The sequence below is a fragment of the Selaginella moellendorffii genome, unplaced genomic scaffold (assembly GCF_000143415.4).
Source record: "Selaginella moellendorffii unplaced genomic scaffold, v1.0 SELMOscaffold_53, whole genome shotgun sequence".
Taxonomy (NCBI): domain Eukaryota; kingdom Viridiplantae; phylum Streptophyta; class Lycopodiopsida; order Selaginellales; family Selaginellaceae; genus Selaginella; species Selaginella moellendorffii.
Window position 1 is genome coordinate 710,635 of NW_003314314.1, and position 25,403 is coordinate 736,037.

The 25,403-nt window shown below is 39.0% G+C and overlaps 7 protein-coding genes across 10 annotated transcripts; 2 read left to right on the forward strand and 5 right to left on the reverse strand.

The window, feature by feature from the left end:
* Positions 1-1,835: 1,835 nt before the first annotated feature.
* On the reverse strand, positions 1,836-2,877 carry LOC9660876 (NADH dehydrogenase [ubiquinone] 1 alpha subcomplex subunit 2). Of its 4 annotated transcripts, none has more exons than XM_024687342.1 (4): positions 2,746-2,877; positions 2,585-2,691; positions 2,145-2,333; positions 1,836-2,059 (listed from the first exon to the last, which is right to left on the reverse strand). In XM_024687342.1, exons 1-3 carry the CDS (start codon positions 2,823-2,825, stop codon positions 2,158-2,160), a joined length of 363 nt encoding a protein of 120 aa, XP_024543110.1. In that variant the 5' UTR covers positions 2,826-2,877; the 3' UTR covers positions 1,836-2,059; positions 2,145-2,157. The 4 variants fall into 4 exon arrangements, with proteins under 4 accessions (XP_024543110.1, XP_024543108.1, XP_024543109.1 ...); XM_024687340.1 differs by having other exon boundaries at positions 1,836-2,069; XM_024687341.1 differs by having other exon boundaries at positions 1,836-2,080.
* A 641-nt stretch (positions 2,878-3,518) lies between these two features.
* Positions 3,519-4,879, reverse strand: LOC9660877 (expansin-A2). The gene is made up of 3 exons (XM_002982337.2): positions 4,513-4,879; positions 4,132-4,444; positions 3,519-4,040 (listed from the first exon to the last, which is right to left on the reverse strand). Exons 1-3 carry the CDS (start codon positions 4,763-4,765, stop codon positions 3,734-3,736), a joined length of 873 nt encoding a protein of 290 aa, XP_002982383.2. The 5' UTR covers positions 4,766-4,879; the 3' UTR covers positions 3,519-3,733.
* A 174-nt stretch (positions 4,880-5,053) lies between these two features.
* Positions 5,054-6,881, reverse strand: LOC9660878 (DDB1- and CUL4-associated factor 13). The gene has a single exon (XM_002982338.2). The coding sequence runs from the start codon at positions 6,831-6,833 to the stop codon at positions 5,478-5,480; it is 1,356 nt and encodes a 451-aa protein (XP_002982384.1). The 5' UTR covers positions 6,834-6,881; the 3' UTR covers positions 5,054-5,477.
* A 75-nt stretch (positions 6,882-6,956) lies between these two features.
* Positions 6,957-9,159, forward strand: LOC112350695 (pentatricopeptide repeat-containing protein At4g02750-like). The gene is made up of 2 exons (XM_024687337.1): positions 6,957-8,687; positions 8,742-9,159. The coding sequence occupies exon 1, from the start codon at positions 6,972-6,974 to the stop codon at positions 8,658-8,660; it is 1,689 nt and encodes a 562-aa protein (XP_024543105.1). The 5' UTR covers positions 6,957-6,971; the 3' UTR covers positions 8,661-8,687; positions 8,742-9,159.
* Positions 9,160-11,254: 2,095 nt separating this feature from the next.
* LOC112350701 lies at positions 11,255-12,025 on the reverse strand. Its single transcript, XM_024687363.1, has one exon. The coding sequence runs from the start codon at positions 12,023-12,025 to the stop codon at positions 11,255-11,257; it is 771 nt and encodes a 256-aa protein (XP_024543131.1).
* A 15-nt stretch (positions 12,026-12,040) lies between these two features.
* Positions 12,041-13,183, reverse strand: LOC112350702. Its single transcript, XM_024687364.1, has one exon. It carries the CDS (start codon positions 13,181-13,183, stop codon positions 12,041-12,043), a length of 1,143 nt encoding a protein of 380 aa, XP_024543132.1.
* Positions 13,184-19,410: 6,227 nt separating this feature from the next.
* Positions 19,411-20,275, forward strand: LOC112350711. The gene is made up of 2 exons (XM_024687406.1): positions 19,411-19,758; positions 19,830-20,275. The coding sequence occupies exons 1-2, from the start codon at positions 19,501-19,503 to the stop codon at positions 20,073-20,075; spliced, it is 504 nt and encodes a 167-aa protein (XP_024543174.1). The 5' UTR covers positions 19,411-19,500; the 3' UTR covers positions 20,076-20,275.
* Positions 20,276-25,403: the final 5,128 nt, after the last annotated feature.

Sequence of the window (25,403 nt, forward strand, 5' to 3'; positions counted from 1 at the left end):
GGATGATTGCGAAAGGATTCAAAGGGATAATCAAAGGGATGATCGCGAAGGGATTCAAAAGGATGATCATGAGTTCTATTGATGCTTCGCTATATAAACTTCTATATGGTCATTTAAGTTTATCTTCATAATTGCCACGAGCTACCGATGTTAGGTCGTAAGATCAAGTATATATTTGATGAGTATTCTTCCACTTGTCTAAGTAGAGTTTGCCGAACACCTGAGCCATCTATAAATGGGACAACCATGGCATTATAACTCCCATCATCGTTCACTGGTGGAGTACAAAGTGGATGACTGAGTGTTAATTTATTTTCCCCATCTTGGTTTATCTAAAGGGCTTCTTGCTCAAAGCAAAGGACCATATTAGGTGTTACGGCAAGTTGGATTGCAAATTTATGAGGTTTGGTATGATATCTAGCAAACCAATTCTTTATAAATTATGCATGTGCAATGATTAAAACACTTCTTACAAAGGTATCAGAAACAACTAACACCGCCTACAAATCCACTAATGCCTCCTCTTGATGTTCCTCCAAATCCCAGCCTATCTATAAGAGAACTCTGATGGTTTTCCATTATTTCAAGAGGAGGGGATGATGTAATGTTTAAGTATATGGCTATGATACCATATATTAATAATAGCATAGTGGGATTTTAGTAACTGTTAGATTGGTTTCAATCTGGACCATTTGTTCTTATATATAAGTTAGGGTTTTTAAGTTAATTGATATGCACATTTTCTATATTCCCTTTCTATATCCCATACACTCTATAAATATTATAATATACATATAGCTTAATAAGGTTATGTTAAAATTTCTTAACCCCCATTGACTTTGCTACTGCGCTAGTGCAAAAGCTCATTTTCCTTGTTATTGGCCTTATACCTAGCAAGTGTCATTCTCAGAATCAAGGAGTTAATTGCTTTGATACTATGTTAATAGTGGAGAGATGTGCACAAGGAGGAAAAATTCTTTGTGTATTTCAACTATAATATATGGACAAATACATATACATAGAAATTACTACCACATGGGCATAATTACATGCCACATCATCTATACCTCTAACACACTGCTCCTTTGCAAATGGCAACATCTGGTGATGGAGGAGAGATCACCTCTCTTGTCACGTCAGCATTACTCTGGTACTCCTCCATGATCTTTATCACGAGGCTCTCTGAAAATCCGCCACCCAAAAAGACATGCTTGATCATCGTGTCATGAGAGGCAACCTTCTCCACCTCGGTGTCAAGGGTGGATCTCCTCATAATACTTCTCACCATGACCCTCTATGCATCCCAGCTGCCCATCAAATAGCTTCCATAGAAGCTCAAACAGTTTGACACCAGTTCCATTGAAACTACTCTTTCCAAGCGATCCCAGCCACCATCTGATGATGTTCTCTAGACACCCAATCTTTCTGATCAGTAAGTCGAGAAATTTCTTGTCAACATAAGTTCCTCCTCCCAGTCCCCCAGAACTGGCACCTTCATGTTTGGCACCTCTCATTCGTGCATCACTCTCATCCGGATGGTGTGCGACGCTTCCACAACTGGCCAGATGGGAGTAGAAAACTAGTCCCAAAATCCAAGCCCACTATCACCTTTGCTTGAAGAACGAGAGCTGGAAACCATAGCTGTGCCACTACCACCACCCAAGACCGCCTAGAGCTTGTTTGACACCAATACGAGCCGAATCTCATTAATAAGCGAAATAACAGTCTGAAGGTCTTCATGATCTTCTTTTGTTAATAGAGAAAACTCTGGCAATATTTTCTTTGTGTTCAGCCATCATGATCTTCTTTTGTTAATAGAGAAAACTCTGGCAATATTTTCTTTGTGTTCAGCGTTTATTGCTACCATCTCTGAGATCAACGCAGTCGAGATTCTAGGGCTGGAAATATCAAAAGTACCAACAAAGATCTTTGTCAAGAGGTAAGCAAATCGGCTTGATGTTGGGAGCTACACAGCTTTTCCCAACTCCGTCTCAAAGATGTTCTTCACTAAGCTTGATCTTGTAATAGTCCTCGTCGTCCTGCATCGATTCTTCCACAGCTTCAAACACCTTGAAACCATCTTAGGAACAAATTACCGTGGTTTGGAAATTATAAAAGAGGAAAAACAGGACTTTCGAGTTTACCTCCACGTAAAAATCACGTTATTTTGAGGAAGGGAGTCCATCTCCCTTGAATGCTCTTTCTTGTGGAGATCTCTCTCGTTCTCCTCTTGATCGGTCTCCGCCCAACCAGGTTGCGCAGCCTCTTGGCTTGAACCAGGCAATCCTCGGCGCTTAAGTTCCTGAGACCAATCGTCCTCTCCCTTTTGTTCACTGCTCGAAACAGAGAAAACCGAAATGAGAAACGCAGAGATGCAAAGAAAGCAATGTAGGCAAAGATGAAAGAGGAGATGAGAACACATGAGAAACACAAAGAAAAATATAAGAGAACAGAAAAAGATAAGCCAAAAGAGTGGATGCACGTAAACACAGACAAGCTGAGAACACACCCGGAAGAACATGAAGAACACAACAAGAATATAAAAGAGGAGTAAAAACCACTTGTAGAGCTCTAAAACACTCACGAAAGAATGCCTCGAGATAAGGATCCTGGTGAGGGCGCCACTTCGCCTCGATTTCGATCTGTGGATTCGCCTTGGCGAAGCGCGGCAGGAGCGTCTCCACGAAATCCCTAGAGAAAACGAATGTAGGCGCTTGCAACCGCGGTCATCGTCATCGTCAGTACCTCGCGCCTCGCGAGCCGCCGGATCGCTTGCAGTAGTGGACCAGGAGCTTCTTGAGCTGCCAGACGCCGCGCAGCGCCATTGCCCCTCGCTTAAACCCTAGAAAATCTTCCAACTAGGGCTTATGCATTCTCTCAATAACTATATGAATGCTTCATGATTTTATTGGTGCTTTGAGACTCCTACATTGTCTATGGAAAAGACTTTTTCTTGTCTTGATCCATGGACTTCTTGTCCTCCTCCCCCTTGTGATCACCATCCATAGTTTTATCATCCTGCTCCTTCTCATCTTTGTGTTCGTGATCCATGGATTTCTTGTCATCCTCCTCCTCCTCGTGATCACCATCCATAGACTTGTTCTTGCAGAAAATATTGATATTAATGTTGATGTTGTTGTTGTTGTTGTTGCTCTTCCTCTTGTGCTTGATTTGGCCATCACCACTTTGCTCCCAATCATCCATCTCTGAAGGATTCACAAGTGAAGAATTAGACGCTGGCTCCACAGCTGCTGAAACCCCATAGACCTCAACTTCATCTAAACTACTTGAAGAAGAAGAAGAAAATGCAATCTGGAAAGTAACCACTGCAAACACTACGAACACTAAAGCAGCCTTCATGGTGAGAGTAATCACAGCGAGCTTGATTGAGCCTATTGGATTGGTGATTAATTGCTGGAGGCTTGAGACCCTATATATACCTAAACTATGCATGCTAGCAATTGCCAAGTGGTCCTTTTCTCCATGCAATGCATATTATGTTTCTACCATGGCAAAACTTTGTCTATAATCTTGCTGTGATGGCCATTGTTTTTTTTTTTTTATCAAATCCAACTGCTATCAACATGGAGTCTCAGTGGCGGGTACCCCTGAAGCACCGCAGCAAAGCTGAGAGTTTGGAAGACTCTTTCCGCGTGAGAAAAGTTCGAGCAGCGCTCCCACAACTAAGAAAAGTCCTCGCTTATTCTTCGTTTGTTCTGCAAGGCTCTTCGTTTTAGCTGAATTGCCGGCCCGAGTAGGACTGTCCAAACTGCCAGTTGCGAGGAAAAACATCGTACGAGATGAGAGATCCTCCCATGCTGGGTGTGAGCAGAAAGGAGAGGGACTGGCCGACTAGAACTCCATGGTATTCCCAATTCGATCCCCAGTTCCTCTTCATTGGGAGCCAGCCGGTGTTGGAGCCTTTGATCGACACGGCTCTCAAATCCCCCCATCCGGCAACGTTTTTTATGAGAACCAAGTTGAAGTTTGGGTTACCGTTCATGGTGAAGATGATCCCACCTTGCTTGTAGCACTTGACCCTGATAGACCATCACCACATCATCAATTCCGTCATCAAAATCAAAGTCCTGGAGAAAAAACAAACAGGGAAAAGGAAGCTTTTGCGTGTACCTTCTGTACTGAACTGGGACGATCCCTCCTTGGTAAATGGCCATTTGCTCCCAGACTGGCTGGGAGAGATCGAAGTGCTCCCTGGGTGTGTTGCACCAGCCTCCATTGTCGCTTGAGAGGGCGTTGTTCGGGGGGCAAAAGTTCGTGGCGGTGACGGTGACCGACTTTCCGGGACGACACCATCTCGAGTTGACGCACTGCATCTGGAAGCAAGCTCCGCAGGTAGCTCCCCCATTGAACAAGGCGGTGCTCAACGCCGCGGTGTTGACTCCATAGCCAGCACTAAGCACGTTTCCATAGCCGCAAGCACCACCTTCAAGAAACAAAAGACCACTTTTGTCAGCAAAAACTAATCGCAAAAGGAACTTCACTTCGCCATACCCATTGTTCCCGAGGCATCGCTGCCCCCGTAGAATGTAGCATGAGCATTGCTCCATTGTTGCGCAGCTGCGAGATTGAGAGCCACGAACAATAGCAGCGCAGCCGGAAGAAAAACTGCCGAAAAGAAGTCCATCTTCCTTCCTTTGCTGCTACTGCTGCCACTGCCTCCGGATAAGAGGATCTCTGAGAGCTGCGAGCTTCCACCCTCCTTAAATACTCCGATTCTTCCAGAAGCCATTTTCGTGACTTCCATCTCAGCTCTTGGCGCCGCCGCCGCCGCCCCGGCACGTTCCGTACTATTTATCTATCTGATATCGTCACAACGACCATCCACCTCCATTACCGGCTTCAACTTCTCAACTTCTCGTGGGATCGTGCGCATCGAGCACGCAAAATCTCCTTTTTTCTTCGTCCATTTTTCCCATCCCCTGGAGCTCTGACTGTGAGATGATTTCCCAGCTCTTCGAGTCTTGCGACTGGAGAGAAAACTAATATCCACTTGCCACATGAGTGCAGTTGACGCGCGAGCTGCGACTGTGACATGTTTTGCACCTCCTCTTTGCTGTCGTAATTAAATCCCAGATAACTTGTCGTGCACAGGCCTCAGCCCCCACCACTCGGTACGTACTCGATTGTCTCTTTGGATACGAATCGGTGCTCACCGCTTAAAGAAAGCGAATTCCCCGACTTAAGAAAATCGCCACCTCGAGACTTTTACGCACGATCCCAAAGACCAATCATAAGTCCTCACTCATTGAAGCCTGCAGCAGCCTGGAAGCACCTCCTGGATTCTCTTCCAACTTGAAGCGAATCCCCTGTGAAAAGGATGGCGAATCTCCTCAAGCTCTACAGACCAGATCCGTAAAACTTTCTGACTGGAGATGAAAGCTGTTCCCTGGACTTTTGCTGCCTGTCGAGTGACGCTCAAACCACCTAGTAAACTGAACTGAAACTTGCATGCCAAACTACTCCAGCTCCGCTACGATCCTCTTCTTTCTCGCTGCCTCACGAGGCATACTCCCGGGAGCACTGTGTGCTCTCTTCCTGCTCTCCTTCTTTCTGGCCGCCTCGGTCATTTCCTGCCTCAACTTCTTCGCCTTAAAAACCGCCTTAGGAAGCTGCCTGTGCCTGTCAATCCTCTTGACTTCGTCCAAATGTTTGTACCGCTGCTTCACGGCGTCAAGGTATTCGTGCTTGGCCCTTTCTCTCGGAAGTAGCACGCCGAGCTGCTCCGATGCTTTGGCCTTCCACAGACGGATGTTGGTGTCATCGCTGCCGGACATCACGTACGTCGCGTCCCCACTGAACCTGACGCTGAAAACACGTTGCATGCGCTTCGTGTGGTAAATCTCCCTGCTGTGGCCACCATTGTAGGAGAAAATCCTCACCGTCCTGTCGTAAGACCCCGTCACAAACTCCCTCCCAGTCGGGGAGAAATCCACGTCCATCACCGCCGAGACGTGATCCTTGTGGATACACTTCGCAAACTTGAGCTTCCTCATGTCGTAAGTGTAGCAGTTGCAGTCCTCGTTGGCGGCCGTGAAGTTGAAAGGCTCGCGAGGATTCCAAGCAACCGCGTTCGTTCTAGTCTGCATGACAAGCTTCCGCAGTGGAGTGTTCATCCTCAAGTCGTAGAGGCAGATGCTTCGATCACTCCCCGTGGTGACGAACACGTCCGGCTCGGCCGGATCAAACTTCACCGATACCACTGTCTCGGATCCCCAGGAAAAGCTCGTCATTGCTTCGGACCTGTTATAGTCCCACACCGAAACGTTGGCTCCAGCAGTAGCAAAGACTTTCTTCTCCCACTGGTGATCCACTGCTCGGAAAGAGTTCTTGTCCTGGAAAACCATCACAGGTTCGCAGTGCTTCACGCCACCCGAGACCTCTCCAATCTCCGCCGCTGGAAGCTCCCAGAGCCGAGCAGTGCAATCGTCTCCACAGGTAACCAGGAAATCTCCATCGCTGGAAATGGAGACCCCTCTCACGGCCCCATTGTGGCCTGGAAACTCTGCCACGGTCTTGCGATAGGCGAGATCCCAGAGGCGGACATCTCCATCCATGGCGCCCGAGACGAGGCAATTGAGGCGGCTGGGATTCTTGGCCATGCACGAGACGCCGTCCCTGTGATCCGAGAGCGCGCCGATGAAGGGCTTGGCGAAGATCTTGTCGAGCTTGACGGCATTGAGCGCGCGCGTGTACTCCTGGGCGCGCTCCATCGGGTGGAGGCGGGGATCGAGGTTGCGGAATACCTTGGTGACATCCTGGGATCGCTCGCGAGTGAACGCCTCCTCCGATCGAGAGATCACTCTCACCTTCATCGTCGCCCAAACCCTGGAAAAACCCTAAGGCGCTAGACCTAAAAGGAATATTTCTTTTGCCCCCTTTCTCCCTTTCAAAGTTTAGGGCTCTTGTTCCTTTTTACCCCTTTTCAAACTTTTAGGGTTCTTGGGTATTCTATGATCGAGGGGAGAAATCAAACACTCCGGGCGATTCAATCGTGCACCAAGCTCTCCGCGGCGTCGACGCTCCACTCCCGCATTCGCGACCTCGTCCGCGACGACGATGTCTTCCTTCTCAACAAGCTGATCGAGATGTATGGGCGATGCGGCAGCTCCAGCGACGCGCGCCGGGTCTTCGACGCCCTCCACGGCTCCAGAAATCTCGATCTCTTCTCATGGAATCTCATGATTGTGGCCTACATCCGCAATGGCGGGATCAATCGAGCGAGGGAGCTCTGGGACGCAATGCCGGTGAGGAGCTCGGTGGCTTGCACGGTGATGATCGTTTCGTATGGGCAGAGTGGAGATCTTCACAAGGCGGAGGAGATTTTCACTCTCGCGATCGAGAAGGATGTTCTTTGCTGGACCGCGATGCTGGAAGCATATGCCCAGAATGGGCATCTGGAGGAATCGACAAGGGTGTTTGATTCTATGCCTTTTTGGGACACTGTTTCGTGCACCGCTATTCTGGTTGCATACTCGGAGCTTGCTAGTCTTGGAGAATCGAAAAGGATATTTTCTATGATCAAAGAGAAGAACGTTGTCTCGTGGACAGCGATGATCACAGCATTTGCCCGGAATGGGGAGTTTGCGTCATCAAAAGAGGTATTTGATCGAATGCCTTTGCACAACTTGGTTTCTTGGAACTCACTCTTGACTTCTTTTGCACAAAACAGGAACTGCGAGGAGGTGGAAAACTTCTTCTCTTCGATTCCCGAGTGGGACATGGTGTCTTGGAACGTCCTCGCTGCTGCGTTTGCGAAGGAAGGGCGATTGGACGAAGCTATGGAGGTTTTCCATCGCATGCCCGAGCAGGACTTGGCTTCCTGGAGCTTGATGATCACTTGCAGCATCGAAAAGGGCCGGTTTGATCAAGCGAGAGCGCTCTACTGGTCGATGCCCGAGCAAGATCTGGTGCTCGTCACCACGCTCATCAGTGCTTTCTCTCAGCAAGGCCACCTCGAGGAAGCAAAGTTTATGTTTGATACGCTTCCACAGAAGAACCTCGTGGCCTGGAACTCCATCCTGGGAGCTTACGTTCGTCACGGCCTGGTGGAAGAATCAAAGGAGCTCTTTGATGCCATGCCGGAGCGAGACTCCTTCTCCTGGACTTCGATCCTCGCGGCTTACTTCCAAGCAGGAGATCTCGTCACTGCCAGAAGAATGTTCGAGGCAATGCTGGATCGAAACTCGGTGTCCTGGACGGCGATGCTTGCGGCCTACGCTCAAAACGGACTTCCCGACGAGGCATTCGAGATATTCCACTCGATGAAGCTCGCTCACGCCTTGGACGATGTTTGTTTCGTCTCGGTGCTCGTTGCGAGCAGCCACGCAGGGAAAGTCTACGATGCGAGGCAGTGGTTTCTCTCGATGATCATGGACTATGGGATCGAGCCTTCCAAGCACCATTTTTCGTGCATGGTGGACATACTTGCTCGAGCCGGGCACTTGGTGGAGGCGACAGAGCTCATCGCGGACATGCCGTTTGTGCCGGATGGTGTCGAGTGGAAGTCCTTGCTGGGAGCTTGTAGAGGCCGGAACGATGTCAGGCACGGGAAGAAAGCCGTGACGAGCGTTTTGAGTTCCGGAGACATGGGAGACTCGGCTGTGTACGTGCTTCTGTCAAACATGCAAGCTTTCGCGTGATTGAGAACGATTAATATCGACTCAGAGGTAAGGTTTGGATTTTGTTTTGTTGAAAATCGTTTTGACCGTAATGTTGAGCAGCAGCAAGATGGAAGACACTCTGCAAAAGACAAAACTACACGAGTTAGAGGTAACCTTTCTTTCCTAGAGAGAAGCGAGTAACACGATTGAGAGCAGTGTAAGGCGGAGCCAAAGCCGCAATCGCGGCTATGTCCAAGCAAGCAAGAATCCGGTAGTGGCACCTCTGAGGCCACCAGAACTCGTCCACACTAGGCGATCCTCCACTTCGAGCTGCAAGCTCAGAAGGTTTGGATGTGGCAAACAAGGTGGTGGAATTTTGTTTTATCCAAAGACGCATTGCGGTTTGAGATACACTGGGAATTGGAATCGCTTATGGTTTTCCAATTTAGGTAGCTTCTTATCCCCTCTTCTCACACTGCAAGTGTGGATAAAAAGAGGCAGTATGGTCCTTTGACCTATAGAGCATTCGTTTGGTTTTGAGAGGTGGGTGCTCAATGTCTACGTTATGTGCCTTATGTGCCATAACCACTCTTTTAGTTGGCAGTGATTAAGTTCTTTTACCCTCCATAAACCAACAACTCATGGATGATGGAGAAAGTTGTTAACATTTGCAAGGAGTTAAACTGTTCTTTTGCCGGGTTGTAAGTTTAACAATTTAGAAAGTATGAAGATTCTATGTAACCAAACTCTTTCCATGACAAGGTGAATTGTTTTTTTTTTTTTTAGCATTATGTTCATTTTAAATTCAATTATTTTTTTAGGCTCTTACACTCAAAATATAGAGTAACATCTTGTCTCCAAAGGCTATGTAGAAGCAATCATGAAAAACACTACTGATGGCAAGGCAAAATGAAAAATTAGTGATTTAGATGTTTTCAATCTTGCTACTATTAATGCATGACAGCCAAATATTGCTAAATTCTTTCTAACAATAGATGATTGATTGGTTCTTCAAAACATTTTAAAAAGAATATAGTAAGACAGAATGCATTCTTAATGTTGTGATATAAATAGTTTTTATGTGTGTATTTCTAGGGATTGAAATAATGTCATGATTATGTTGGGGATATCATTTTCTAACATATAAGTATCACAAAATGCTTGTGAGCTTAAAGCCATTTCTACAAGATAAGTTAGAAGTGAATTAGTTTGCTAAGTTGGAAACTTAACAAATTGTGATCTATCTTGGGAAGGAAGTTAAGATTAAAAGTATTTTTTATCATAAATCATGCATTTGAGTTAACCATGAAGGCTTTGCAAATCTAATATACTTGAAGTGTGCTTCAATTCCTATGGAAAATGATTTTATAATATAAGTTACTTACTAAGTGAAGTTTGATAATAAAGGTGGTGTTATTAGAAGTTTAAGAGTGCTTGCATCTACTAGTCATCAACTGAATATTTGTAGCATATGTGATTATAAGATGAAATTTGTATATACTGTCACTTGGAACCTTAGGGGATAAATAAAGATAAAATAATTATTAAGGGTTTTCTCATTAAGCAATTACCTTTTTTTCAATTGGTTTAAAGGGAGAAATATAAAGCATGTTACATACGGTATAGGAGTAAATGGCATGAGTTCAATTCTCATGGCTATTTAAAAAATAAATCTAGTCAATAGTCAATAAGGATATAAGTGTAGCATATATGTGGATGAAGGTATAAATGAGGATATAATAGCCATTAAGAAGTCTTTCATCAAGAAATTGCCCCTTTTCTAGTTGGCTTAAGAAAAAAAAGATAGGGTGCACTATAATACTTTATCATTGTTTATTTTCTAGTTGATTTAAGGGGAGAGAGACAGAGTGCGTTACAATACTTATTATTGTTTCTTTTCTAGTTGATTTAAGGGGAGAGAGATAGAGTGCACTACAATACTTTATTATTGAATTACCCACTTTCCAATTGGTTTAAAGGGAGAGAAATAGGGTGCATTATAAAAAAAACAACAAAAACACTAAAAGTTATGAATATAATAAGTGACGAAGTAGATGTTTTAGAAGAGGTGGAAAGTAATATTATTTCTAATGATGAAAAACTAATAGCATCATTGGAACTATAACATATTTTTGATAGTATGGTTGATAAAGAAAAAACATTGCCTCAACCTTAAATGCCATAGTAAAAAAACATTCAAGCCATTTATGGAAGTTGATTCCAAAAAAATTGTTAAAAACACTCTTGTTATGCATTTGAATAAGAATTCCTTTTTTATTCAAAAATAGATTGGCATAATGAGTTTATGATACATAATCACAATTGCAAACTAAAACAATAGTAAGTCTTGGATATGGAGTTCTTTAAAACAACATGGTATATTGGCCATAGTTACGAACACGAACACGGAACACGAACACGAGCCTCAGATTTCAGGAACCCGAACACGGAACACGATCACGGCCCACGATGGCTCACGAATATTCTACTGAATATTCTAAGAATATGTTATTTAAAAATTATATTCTATTTCTTATTATATTATTATAGGAATATGCTATATTTTATTATATTATTCTTAATATTTTTATTTGCACATAAACTACTTCACACTTTTAAACTACTCAAATATCCTACATCTCATCGTCATCTTCAACCTCATGATCTTCGACCTCACAATCTTCGACATCATCTCCATCTTCCTCTTCCTGTCCTGACTCAAGCTCGTCTTCAGGATGAGGAACTGTCTCCAGGACTTTGTAGCTTACAAACTTGTCGTAATCACGATCATTTTTGCAGGTTAACAACCTGGTGTTGCAAGCCACAAAAACCAGATCCGCTGTCCTGTCCATGGTAAGTCTGTTCCTCTTTTTTGAAGAAACATGCTCGAAAGTACTGAACAATCTCTCCACCGAGGACAACGAGCATGCCTGACTTAGAACTTGAATGGCCAACTTCTGAAGAGCTGGAGTTTCATAACCATAATCCTCCCACCAACGTACAGCTCCCCTCTTAGTGCGATCAGCCTTAGCATCATATGAGTTGAAAATGCCTCCTATCCTCCGGTAAGTTAAAAGCTCATCACGTATCACATCCCTCTCACTGGATGTAAACATGGCCAGCAGATAAGCATTCCAGTCCTTCATGACCTCTCTGTTAGCATGCTTTTCATACTCCTGAAACTCGGGGTCCAACATGTACGCCACCGAGTGCATGAGCGAGTGATACTCATGCCACCTATTAGACATGATCTGATGAAGTTCCCTGTACCTGCCATAATCCGACTGTCCTTCCTCTAAACTTGCATCCAACCTGTTCATGCACTCATATATCTTTCCAATCGCAGGTATATCACCGTCCACAACACGAAGAAGCAGCATAACATCCTTGGACACCTCTAGCATGTCCTTAACCTGTTGCTAGAAACTGTCATCAAAAACCGTTGCATAACTGTCCCTTCCTGCTCTCGACTTCGACTTAGGCCTTGCTCTGTACGCAGGGCATACGAACATCTGTTGTAAAGCTTCTCGGAGCTCCACCAGCCTCTCCATCATAATGAAGTTGTAGCCGAACCTGGTATCACAATAACGCAGCAATCGCTTGTGAGTAAACTCCGCCAGCAGTGCCACTATATGAGAGTGGTTTCTAACGAAGATCACCAAAGACTTTCCACGCTCCAGAAGTGTTGCCATCCATGGAAGTACACCGAAGTCTTTCAAGGCATTGTTCAAGCAATGGGCAAAACATTGAATTTTCGGGTACCTCTGTTGCAAAAGTGCTGCTGCTGCTCTGTTTGCATTTTCCCCATCGGTCACAACCATGACAACGTTCTCTGCACCTACAATGTTAATGCCTTCTTCCCAGCAACGCAGAGTATTTTCAGCTGTTTTTCCTGTTAAGGAAATGTCGATAGCCTTCAAAAAAGCTCCTCGTCCTTGACTATATGCCACAAGCCCCATGATATGCCGATTCCTCCTATCTGCCCACCCGTCTGCGCATATGGTTGCACCCCTCTGCTCCCACTGCTTCCTCAAGGACGCCATCTCAATGTCAATGAATCGTTTCTCTTTCACCAAAAGCTTATCCCGGAGATCATCATATTTTGGTGGTGCATAAGGCACACCATGCCTGGCAACTTCCTGTATCATATTGAGGAAGTAAGGTGACCGAGCCTTGACAAATGGAATGTGTTCATTCCAGAAAAATCTTTTGATAGCCACATCAACTCGGTTCTTCCGCTCAGGATCCATCGAATCAACAATATGGACTTGACTCTGTTTGCTAAAAAACAGGGAACTGCAGCCACTTCCACTTGACTGGGATGATACCACCGGTGGAAATCCTTGGACATTGCCATCCATTCTCATAGAAGCACCACCAGATTCATTCGGCCGTTTCTTCCCCCTTGCCCCTTTCTCGGAATCAATAACCTTTTGCATATTGAGCAGATCCGCTTTCTTGTTACCTGGGATGAGAGGACAACTCACAATATCCTTGCTGCTTGGGCCTTCTCCTAACAGATGAGCTCGCACACGATCAACACCACTCAGTTTGTTCACCATTGGGCAGTATTTGCATGACCATAATTTGTGGCCATGCCCCCTGCTCTCAAGAACACTTACCTCATCCCACCATCGCGAAGAAGGATGCTTTCGCAGTATGCTGGATTGCTGCGCCATGCTTGTTTGCCTTGGATTGCTGCTGCTGTGCCCTGAAATGGTGCGCCCTGGCTGGATTGTCATGTGATGCCGTGCGCCCTAAAACCAGAATATTCCGCGCGAGAATATTCTGAACAGTGGTCCGTGTTACTAACACGGACCACTGTTCACGAACACAGCCGTGGGAACACGACCCATGGCCGTGTTTGTGAAACACGGTGAACACGGCCGGGATCCCGGCCGTGTTCGTAACACGGATATTGGCTAAGTGCTATCATCATTAACTTAGATGACACGTATCTTCATTGGTAAAAAAGGAAGCCACTAGTGTGGATACATAATTGGGAATATCATAAAAGAGTCACTTTGGAATCAATTATTAACTTGGTCAATATGACCTTTCAACCATTAATCAAAACTTATTTGTTAAATCAAAGTGATGAAGAAAAAGTAAAAGAATTTATCTTGAACTCTGGTAATAAGCATACACCACAACTAGTCCATGAAAATGGTAAATATATTTTGTGTAGAGGAGACATCAATACTTACCATCACAAACAATAAAAAGATAAGAAAGATAAAAAAAGTTTACCCTTTATGGAATGCTGTATAGAATATTGTTAAAAGCGTTTATGAGTCATTATAATCCTCTTTTCTAAGCTATTAGAGGAAAGAATTAACTATTGTGACAAACCATTAAAAAGTATAACCTAAACAACTAGATTCTCTTTTCTCTTAGACTATCTAGTTCTATAATTAACACTATAGCTTCCTTCATTCCACTTATTGCTTCACTATTTCCCATCATTCCACCATAATTAAATCTAGAATTACCAATCATTGTCTCCACCACCACTATTAATCCTACCACTACTATTATATCTATCTATACTCCTAGTTCTCCAAATACTATTTGGCTAACTAGAGTATGAATTAATATAACTTGAGCTATAACTATTTATATTACCACCATTGCTGCCAATATATCCTTTATTACTAGATAAAGTTTATGTATAATCCCAATATGAAGTTATTGGAATGTGGTTATGGATTTGATGAACTTTAAATGCATAAGACATTATAATGAGATCAATATCTATTCTATCACTTATGAAATGACAATGATGAGTGCTTAAATTTTGTAGCACATGTGGTTTTCACTTTTGTCCCTATAGTGATTTACCATAGGATTATAATAAAATGGAACTTAAACCTTTGCAATAGTAATAGAGTGGAATTTAAATTTTAGGGCCTTAGGCCACTAAAGGAAGGGACAAAGCCAAACTCCTAAACATAGAGCTAAGGAATGAAACTAAAGCATACATAAATATTATAGTAGATTACATTGATATTTTTTTACCACAGTCCCATGGTGAATAACTTTGTTCGTGGATGCTCCACAAAAGGAAGGATAATTTCAAGTTTAGGAGTAGGAACATCCACTCGTACCACAATCTCATAATAGATACCTTTATCCCTAGATGTTCCACAAAAGGAAAGACAATTTAAAATTTAGGGGTAGGAATATACTTTATTCAAAGGTATTTATATTTTAAGTAATCACTAATTAATGGGAATTGAGTAAGTGCCATTTGCTCTAATACCACATATAACGCATTCTATTTCTCTCCTCTTAATCTAATTTGAAAAAGGGCAATTGCTTGATAAAAGAGTTTTTTAGTAGTTATTTTATCCCCATTTATCCCCTAAGATTCTAAGAAAATACGGTGATATTGAAAGAGCTTTTGCTAATGCATGATTAAGGCATCAACTTATATAACAATTTAAGACTCAAATTATGAAGCAATAATAAAGAATCATTATGAAAGTTTAAGGTCTTAGTGAGCAGTATTCAAAGGATTTAGATCACATGGATAGTAGAAAATTTTACAAGGAAATTTGTGATATAGCACGAGATAGCAAATTTGAAAGGAAGATAGGGTTTTGGAATTTTCTTGTGGATATATCCAAGAACTTGTTTCGCCCAGCTGGTGGATAGCCATGAAATACAAGCTAAGAGCAAATTTTTGAGGTTATTCAAATCCATGAAGAAGCACAAATTGATGATTTTATATCCTTAAAATTTTGTTAGGCCAAGTACTTCTATAACCAGATGAGCTATAAGAACAACACTTCACTACAGTATTAGAGTGTAGGTATTTTTCTATAGATTTCAAGTTTTCTATATATAAACTAAGTATTGAATTATTGGTTGATATATTCCAGCAAGTTCAAGCATCTACAATGCTTATATAAATCAAAATGCTGAGAGAATTCTTATACTAGGGCTAAAGATGAGACATACATCAAAACAACATTACATTTGGATGTAAAGGTAGATATACTTGTTGGATTTTGTGGTCTAAATGCAAATCACATGTGAGATGACAAATTTCTTGTTAAAGTAGGGGCAGGAGAGGAAGGCTACAATAACATTATAGCAATTTTTGACAATTTCTAACAAACTCATTATAGTCATGTGCTTAAAGTGAACTTACTATACTATTACAATCTACCAAAGTTATTTCTTGTTATCCAACTTACTTACAATAGATATTTAGATATTTCATTTGTAGTTATAGTAACTTTAATCTTAGAAGTCTTATAACTTGGATATTCAACAGCAACGGGAGTGAGTTCATGACACTTGGGATAATAATTTGCAATAAGTTCTTAGCCTAAAAATTACCCATGCATTTGATGGTAATTCAAGATATCAAAAACTAATGCTAAAAAATTATATACATTTTAAAATATACTAGGCCAGTTGGGTGTTTACAATATTACAAAAAGAGGATGGTTCTATTTATAGACTGCATGATCAAAAATTCATCTTTAATGGCAAAAAATTTGTAAATCCGCTAGATTCTTTAAGAAATTTTATCCTTGGGAAGTTCTTAGCAACATTGAATCATATTAGAAAAGTCTTTATTGCTCTTCCAAGACATGAACATAGCTCAAATTAAAGTGATATGGATAGGAAGGACCATCAAAATTGAGCTACTACATAAAGACTAGATTTTAGGAATGCATATATATATTACGAGGTGATTGAATTACAACTAAGTGAACTTAGTGAAGAAGAATTAATAAAATCTTTGTCAATTCTTTTATCAAAAGATTTATTCTTGATTACATCATTGCTCTAAAATTCCCTCTAAAGCACACCTAATAGAGTACGATGCATAAGTTATAGAAAAGATCATCTAAAGCCTTGCATTAGAGAAGTGAAATTTAAAGTTCTTTTTCCTCCCTTGGCAATGATCATGCCCATATTTTCATTTTTGTCCTTGAACACAAGTAGCAACAATCATCAAAATTCTATAATGTCTCATGAAAAGTAAATATATATAGTTACAAATAGAAGAGATATGTTTCATAGTATTGTGCTACTTGAAAAGTATCATCAAAGTGGTTAGTGCAATTACATGTATAAATCTTATAAGATCTTGATAAAGTCTCAAATAACCCTTAATAAGACAATGCAATTACGCAATCTTAAATGCATGCTTGAAGATATTCAAGAAAAAACTTTAATCAACATGAGTGGTTATATTTAAAACATTATACCATTGTAACTGCATATTTGAAAATATGTGGGAAACTTATGTAAACACTAAGCATTGGCATAAGATAAGTGGCAATCATTATAAAGTGATTAAATGAATGATACACATCATCTATAGAATTCCTAAGGAAAAAATTTAGTTTATGCAAGGATTAGCAATAATAGCAAGAGAAGTTACATCATGCACTATGAATGCCACCATCATCTAAGTGCATAATATCATATTTATTAGATACCTAGTTTAAATTAAATATAAATTAAGATAAGTAATTGATAATTGATTAAAAAATAAAACATTGCTACACATTGCATGTAGAAATGCTTGGTGTGTTTAATAGTAGTGTTATTCTTACTTATTAATTCAATTGATCAAATAAAGTTTATAATTATAATTTATAAACACAAAATTAATCTTATTGCATATCAACCATTAGATGATAGAATAAAAAATAATATACTAGAAAGGTTTTAAGAAAGTTTATAAATTATAAACATGTTTATAAATTATAAATACAAGATTAATCTAAATGAATAACAACCATTAGATGATAGAATATCCTAGGATATCCAAGTATTTTTATGTATATCCGCTACCATCCTAGCCCCTCTACAAGTTTGTTTAAGCAAACCAAAAAATTCAAAGAGAGAATATTGAAGATTATATTTTCTATTTCATTAGTTTCATTAAGCATCAAAACATTATTTATAAAAAATAATAAGACCATACAGGCCTTTTTTATTTGCAAATTTTCTAGTAAATTTATTCTCCCTTTGTATTTTGTGTCAGAACTCATAATAATTTTAGTGTTGTGATAACTGCAAATGATGTGTTCATATCAGACACTCAAAATAAATTTTTTTGTACAAACACATAAGTAGCCTAATGCAATTTTTCAGAATACTTGAACAAAAGTCTTTGGAAAGTTTAAGAAATATTTTAAATATCCTCAACTCAATATTTGTGGATTTTTTGGTGTTAGCAAATGAACTTTACCAGATATTGGAGAAAAATCCATAATGAAGATAGGCATAGATCTAAAAATGCAATTTAATTTACACCATAATGATAAATGAAAGGTATACTGCCATTTCTAAGTACATCTATAGTAGAAGAAAGCACTCCTAAATTATTTCACAAATATAAAGAATGAGCTAGATAATTTCAAGAACTTTATCTCTGTATGGTGACCTTAAGTAAATAATAAATCGAGGTTAATTTTTGTATCCAATAAATCAAGTGGCTATAATAAAAATAACTAAAGACCACGATATAAAAATGAAAAAAATAGAAAAAAATATATTGTTTCCATTTTTATTTTGGTACCAGGGATTACAATCAACTTCTTCAAGAAGTTCCTCCTTTGAATTTGCGACTTGCAGACTTGCAAATAGAAATTGCCTAAAGCTGAGATGTTGGAGCCTATAGAACAAACTCCCATTGAAAGGGTTCATACTCAATTTCCTCACCGGCTTGAAAGTGAGCTCAAATGCACTTGCTATCATCACTTTTGACATTGTCCCAGCCAAGCCTATACCCCATTTTGTTACGTTTCACCTTATTTGACTAAATCACAATTTGAGTCAGGAAAATGCCCGCGCAATCTCGGCCGCCAATCAAGAACAACGAAAAACACAAACCAGTCTCCTTTGATGGTCTGACAAAAGAGTCCTATCAAAACTCTCCACATCGCTCTCATATATAAGCTTCTCATGGAAACAAAACGCTCTTATTCAAAGCATTGCTCAGTCGATCCACAATCATAGAGAAAACTTCATTGAAGGACGATGGAAAAGCTCATATTGTTCTCGCTGTTCTTGTCCATTGTCTCACGCTGCTTCGCTCAACTCGGCCAGACGAATGGTAGTGATTTTTCTGTAATCTTAAGCTTCACTGGTCCTCCAACACCAGGAACTTCATTGTCAGTCACTTGGTTGAAGTCTCCAAGAAACTCCTCCACTGCTGTTCTCGCCAGCAATTCCGCTTCTTTTTGCCAGATCCAGATTAACACGCCGGTGCTGATCGGCCAGCCATTCTGGAGCTCGCCTTGCGCATTCTCACCCCCCTCTCTCGGGGGCCTAAACTGTTCCTCTCGATTCCAAGTCAACGGGAGCTTGGAGCTCGTCGTGATGGAGGAGGTGGTGTGGAGCACAAGCACAGATGGGAGAAATGCGAGCTTTGCGAGGCTCAGCGATGGTGGAGAGCTCTCACTTGTGACGTCCTCTAACCAGGTTGTATGGACGAGTAACGATGTGCCACCGGCGGGGCTTTGTTTGAACACACCAAGCAGTGCCGGATCATCCCTTGCAGTTCCTTGCGGCTTATTGATTCTGCTCGGGTCACTCCTTCTAGCGCTATGAAAGAGTGTGTAGATCTTCTATCACAATAAAATTCTTCCACCATTCCTTAAAAGATATCTCAGTGATCCACTAAGTCGATTCTTTGTCAGCTCTATAGATATATGTGAAGAACTAACTACAAGCACAAAGTGGGCGGTAGAGATTTGCCCGGGTGGAAAAATCATATCGGCTCACAATGTGCCAAGTTGATGCTTATCGGCTGTCCATGTGTCTTCCTTCTATCGTTAGACCCTAATCACTTGGCACTTGCCATGGAAGCTCTTTAGCTAGGTTTCTCGGATCGATCCATTCCTCCATGGCGTCGCTCGATCACAGGGAAGCACGGCGAGCACAGGTGCGCTGGGCTAGAATCGAGGGGCTGAGCCCGGTGTTGCCGATTCCACGCGATAATCTGGGCCTCGGCGGTGCTGGATTGGGATTCGCGAGCATCAGCTTGTTTGGACGCCGCAAGCAAGAGAATGCGGGCCGGGAGGAGGCTGCTCCGGCTCAAGCGGTGCCATACTCGCCCAAGCGCGGGACGTATGCGCATGACGCTCTACAGCGGAGGTTTAAGGTGGGATTTTAGATTGTTTTGTTTATTCCCATGCCGTGACGAAGGAAGATCTTTGTCTTTGGCTCTTTCAGGAGCTGGACAAGCAAAACGCTGGGCACATAAGCGAGAATGATCTGAAAGCGACAGGATCAATCAGGGAAAAGCTAGCTAGCAGCAAAGCGAGCTGTGGTACTGTCGGAATGAGAAGTTGGCGAAATGTGACGAAGAAGGGTCGTCCAAAAGAAGGGACGTATCAAAGTCCGGGAAAATGGAAAGACCCAAGGAAAAGGAAGGCGGAGGTCAGCCACGCGTTGGACGCAGACTGGAAATTCCAATGAATGCGTGTGTTGGGCGTCTCCAGACAACGATGAGGACTTTGATAAGTTAAATCAATATGAATTACCAGGTAGCAAGCAAGCCAAGCAGAAGAGGCATAGGGAGAGCAAAATCACAAGGGAAATGATAAGCTCCACAATTACTTATTCAATCAACCTTTTCAAACTTTTTGACAAATAAAGGGTAGGAAACCTTTATTAAATTGTATCTGGATTAATTTTAAAGTAGTTTTTCCACCACAAAGAAGTATGACCCATAAGCTTCATTGAAAAAAAATTGGGTTGTGAGATAAATAGTTTTCTTATGACTCTAACTAACAATCAACCCCTTAATTGTCACAAACATCTGGTAACAACTTCCCATCTTACAATACCATAATCTTTTATATGATTGATGTAACAATGGTAATCATAGATATGAGATTGATTTATTCATCTTGAGAGTCCATGTGAAGCAAGAAAATCTTTAATGACATTGATAAAATCCTTAACCTCCTTAAAGCATCCCAACGTTAAAAGGATATTCTTAGAATATTTCTATATTTTTTGTCAAACACCTAGAAAACTATAAATGAAAATGAGGTCTATAAAGAAAATTTTAAAGTTGAAGAACTTTGATAATAAAAAACTTACCTCTAGATTGATTCTCAATTTTCCCAAATAAGGCCATATATAGGACTTTTACAATTGAATAATTTGATGCTATACCAGATAGGCTTTAGAATAATGAGGACATCGTCAACTAACTCTCATAAAGAATTATCATTGAGATTAGTTCAAATAGTAGTAGTTTTTACTTTCTTCTTGACACAATTGTTTTTATTAAGGATTATAAATTTGAGGCTATTAAATATTGCTCTCAAAACTTCTCAAAAAATTCTCAACCTTGCCAATGTGTAAAAGATGTATATAATTGAGTTTTGTTAGCTTTATAAGTTCTTTATTTTGTAAACACTTGGCCCTTGAAGAATGAAAAAGGGCCAATATTGTTGGAGTTATTGTAACAAACTTGAAATATCTAACAATAGATTTCATCATGATCAGTATATCTTTAAACCATTTGCATTTCCTTTTCCATCTAGTTATTATTGTAAGAATAAGTTGCATTACTTATAGATCCACTAATGCCTCCTCCTAATGTTTTTCAAGATCCTAGCTTATTAACTCAATGCTATATATTAATATTAGCATAGTGGGATTTTGATAATCATTGGATTGGTTTCAATCCAAACCACTATAGTCTAGGTTAATTGAATATGCATCTTTCCATATTCTCCATACACTTATAAATTGCATATTAGTTTTTTAAGTTGAAAGGTTATTTAGCATATAAAATTTTTATTGAAAATCATAATTTCTAAAGTGTGCTTCAAAGTTTCTGGGTTTTATGGGAGTGAAACTTCACCTAAAAGCCTTTTGTGTGTGCTCTTAGTGTCTAAGAGGAATTAAGTAGATAGATGGATTAATAGGCAATTACAAATGGCTTTTACCCAAAAGTTAGAACTCATGTGCTAAAATCTTGAGGAACAGCAAGCACAAGTAGAATTACAAAGATCCAATCTAGATTTTTTTACTCTTGAGGTTACATCAATAGTTTAGCATGAACAACAAGAACCTATGGCAAATATTCTATTATAGCAATTTTATTCCAAAATAGGAGTAAAGGATATATATTTCCCCTCTACTATGTTGGTTGAAAACTTCAAGGACTTGAGCTTGGTTATCCACTTTTAGAGAAGCAAGATGCATGTATCCTATATGCAATAGAGAAATTAAAGAATTACTTGTGAGGAAGGCATTTTGTATTCCTTATAAATAATATTGCTTTGAGGTACATTGCAAAAAAGCTAATACTTCTAAGAAATTTTTCTAAGTGGATGATAAATTATAACAAATTATAACTTTGAGTTTTAATATAAAAAAATTCACTCAAGCAAAATTGGCTATAATTTTGGATTATAAAATACCTCTAGAGCAAGAAGAGATCCATGCTAGGAAGAGGATCATGATGTTTTGATAATGAGTGTTTAAAGAATATCAAGATTTTACAATTTTGAAAATAAGGAGTTTTTTAAAAGGGTGTAAAGGCATTGAGAAGTAGAAAATCATATGCAAGTCAAAACCATTCATATTAATAATTAATCAACTTCACCAAATTGGATGAGACAATATGTTTTAGGGAGCAGTTGAATAGAATAAATGAAAGGAGATCAAAAGTTTAGAATTATAAAAGATATTGTAGTGGATACTTTTCCCATAATTATGTAACTAAGAAGATTGTAAATATAAGATATTTCTAGTCAACATTATTCCAAGATATAAAGAAATGGTGTAGGTCATGTCATATTTATCAAGTCTTTAGAAGAAGAATCCTTCAATCAAGAAGTCTTTATTCAATTTTGTCAACATGATCATTTGAGCAATACGGTATAAATTTTGTAGGACAAATTGTAGTGACATTAAGTTATAAAAATCTATCCTGGTGGCAATAAACTACCTTACTAAGTGGGCTAAAGCAATAGAAATTAAAACCAACATCAAGGAAGTTAGCTATACTTCCAATTAAGTTAAAAATCTTAAGTCTATAATTAGTGTTTAAGCATGGACTAAGTGATAAGAAGGACTTGTAATTGAGGCTTATTCAACATGAGAATCAATGTTAGCTCTTCAATATACAAAAACAGTTCAATAAAATAGAAAGTATAGATGTGATAAGAAATTTATAAAAGCTTTATAAATGGAATTCTAATGAATTATATTTGCTAGTAGATTTTAATGAAGAACAACAGAACACCTTAGTGCATGGATATAAATGTTCTAACTTCAACTATAAAACAACATTATCATTAGGTTGTAAATAACCTACATGACTTATAGCCATGTTGCTTGTTTGGGTGGGATTATACAACCAAAAATGGCATGTTTAAAGTCAAGATATCTGGATACAAGGCATGTATATACAAAACCATCCTCCTTATACCTCTACTATCAATTTTTCCTTATAATTCTATAGTTGAAGTCAAAGTATAACTACTCTTTCCTTTCTATATCTTATATTTGTTCTATTACTTATCCACTTTACCTTATCACAAACCTTATCTTCCATCATCTTTATAAAATGATATATTATATAACTCTTATATTCAAGTATACCCTCCAACTTTGTAAAAGTTTCTACCATCATTCAAAAATATTTCCTTGTGTAATATATGCATTCACTAATAGTCATCTAAATTTGCCACCTTTTCTACACCAATATTTTATGATATTAACAGCAAAACATAAAATATATTCTAAAGACTATATAATGAAGAGCATTGAGTATGGAGTGATTTTATTTTTGTAATATTCTTTATTGATCCTTACTTCCTTAAAAAATATAAAAATTACAAGTTAGTAGAAATCCCTCTCCTCTCTCTTTCTCTCAAAGCACAAAGTATATAAAAATAGTGTGCCACTAACCACTAAATTCAAACATAATGATTTCATAATTGTGTAAAGAGAAGCTGAAGAATTAATAAAATCTTTGTCAACTCTTTTATCAAAAGATTTATTCTTGATTACATCATTGCTCTGAAATTCCCTCTAAAGCGCACCTAATAAAGTACGATGCATAAGTTATAGAAAAGATCATCTAAAGCCTTGCATTAGAGAAGTGAAATTTAAAGTTCTTTTTCCTCCCTTGGCAATGATCATGCCCATATTTTCATTTTTGTCCTTGAACACAAGTAGCAACAATCATCAAAATTTTATAATGTCTCATGAAAAGTAAATATATATAGTTACAAATAGGAGAGATATGTTTCATAGTATTGTGCTACTTGAAAAGTATCATCAAAGTGGTTAGTGCAATTACATGTATAAATCTTATAAGATCTTGATAAAGTCTCAAATAACCCTTAATAAGACAATGCAATTACGCAATCTTAAATGCATGCTTGAAGATATTCAAGAAAAAACTTTAATCAACATGAGTGGTTATATTTAAACCATTATACCATTGTAACCACATATTTTGAAAATATGTGGGAAACTTATGTAAACACTAAACATTGGCATAAGATAAGTGGCAATCATTATAAAGTGATTAAATGAAAGATACACGTCATCTATAGAATTCCTAAGGAAAAAATCTAGTTTATGCAAGGATTAGGAATAATAGCAAGAGAAGTTACATCATGCACTATGAATGCCACCATCATCTAAGTGCATAATATCATATTTATTAGATACCTAGTTTAAATTAAATATAAATTAAGATAAGTAATTGATAATTGATTAAAAAATAAAACATTGCTACACATTGCATGTAGAAATGCTTGGTGTGTTTAATAGTAGTGTTATTCTTACTTATTAATCCAATTGATCAAATAAAGTTTATAATTATAAGCATGTTTGTAATTTATAAACACAAAATTAATCTTATTGCATATCAACCATTAGATGATAGAATAAAAAATAATATACTAGAAAGGTTTTAAGAAATTTTATAAATTATAAAAATGTTTATAAATTATAAATACAAGATTAATCTAAATGAATAACAACCATTAGATGGTAGAATATCCTAGGATATCCAAGTATATTTTATGTATATCCACTACCATCCTAGCCCCTCTACAAGTTTGTTTAAGCAAACCAAAAGATTCAAAGAGAGAATATTGAAGATTATATTTTCTATTTCATTAGTTTCATTAAGCATTAAAACATTATTTATAAAAAATAATAAGACCATACAGGCCTTTTTTATTTGCAAATTTTCTAGTAAATTTATTCTCCCTTTGTATTTTGTGTCAGAACTCATAATAATTTTAGTGTTGTGATAACTGCAAATGATGTGTTCAAATCAGACACTCAAAATAATTTTTTCTGTACAAACACATAAGTAGCCTAATGCAATTTTTCAGAATACTTGAACAAAAGCCTTTGGAAAGTTTAAGAAATATTTTAAATATCCTCGACTCAATATTTGTGGATTTTTTGGTGTTAGCAAATGAACTTTACCAGATATTGGAGAAAAATCCATAATGAAGATAGGCTTAGATCTAGAAATGCAATTTAATTTACACCATAATGATAAATGAAAGGTATACTGCCATTTCTAAGTACATCTATAGTAGAAGAAAGCACTCCTAAATTATTTCACAAATATAAAGAATGAGCTAGATAATTTCAAGAACTTTATCTCTGTATGGTGACCTTAAGTAAATAATAAATCGAGGTTAATTTCAAGTATATGTTGTATCCAATAAATCAAGTGGCTATAATAAAAATAACTAAAGACCACGATATAAAAATGAAAAAAATAGAAAAAAATATATTGTTTCCATT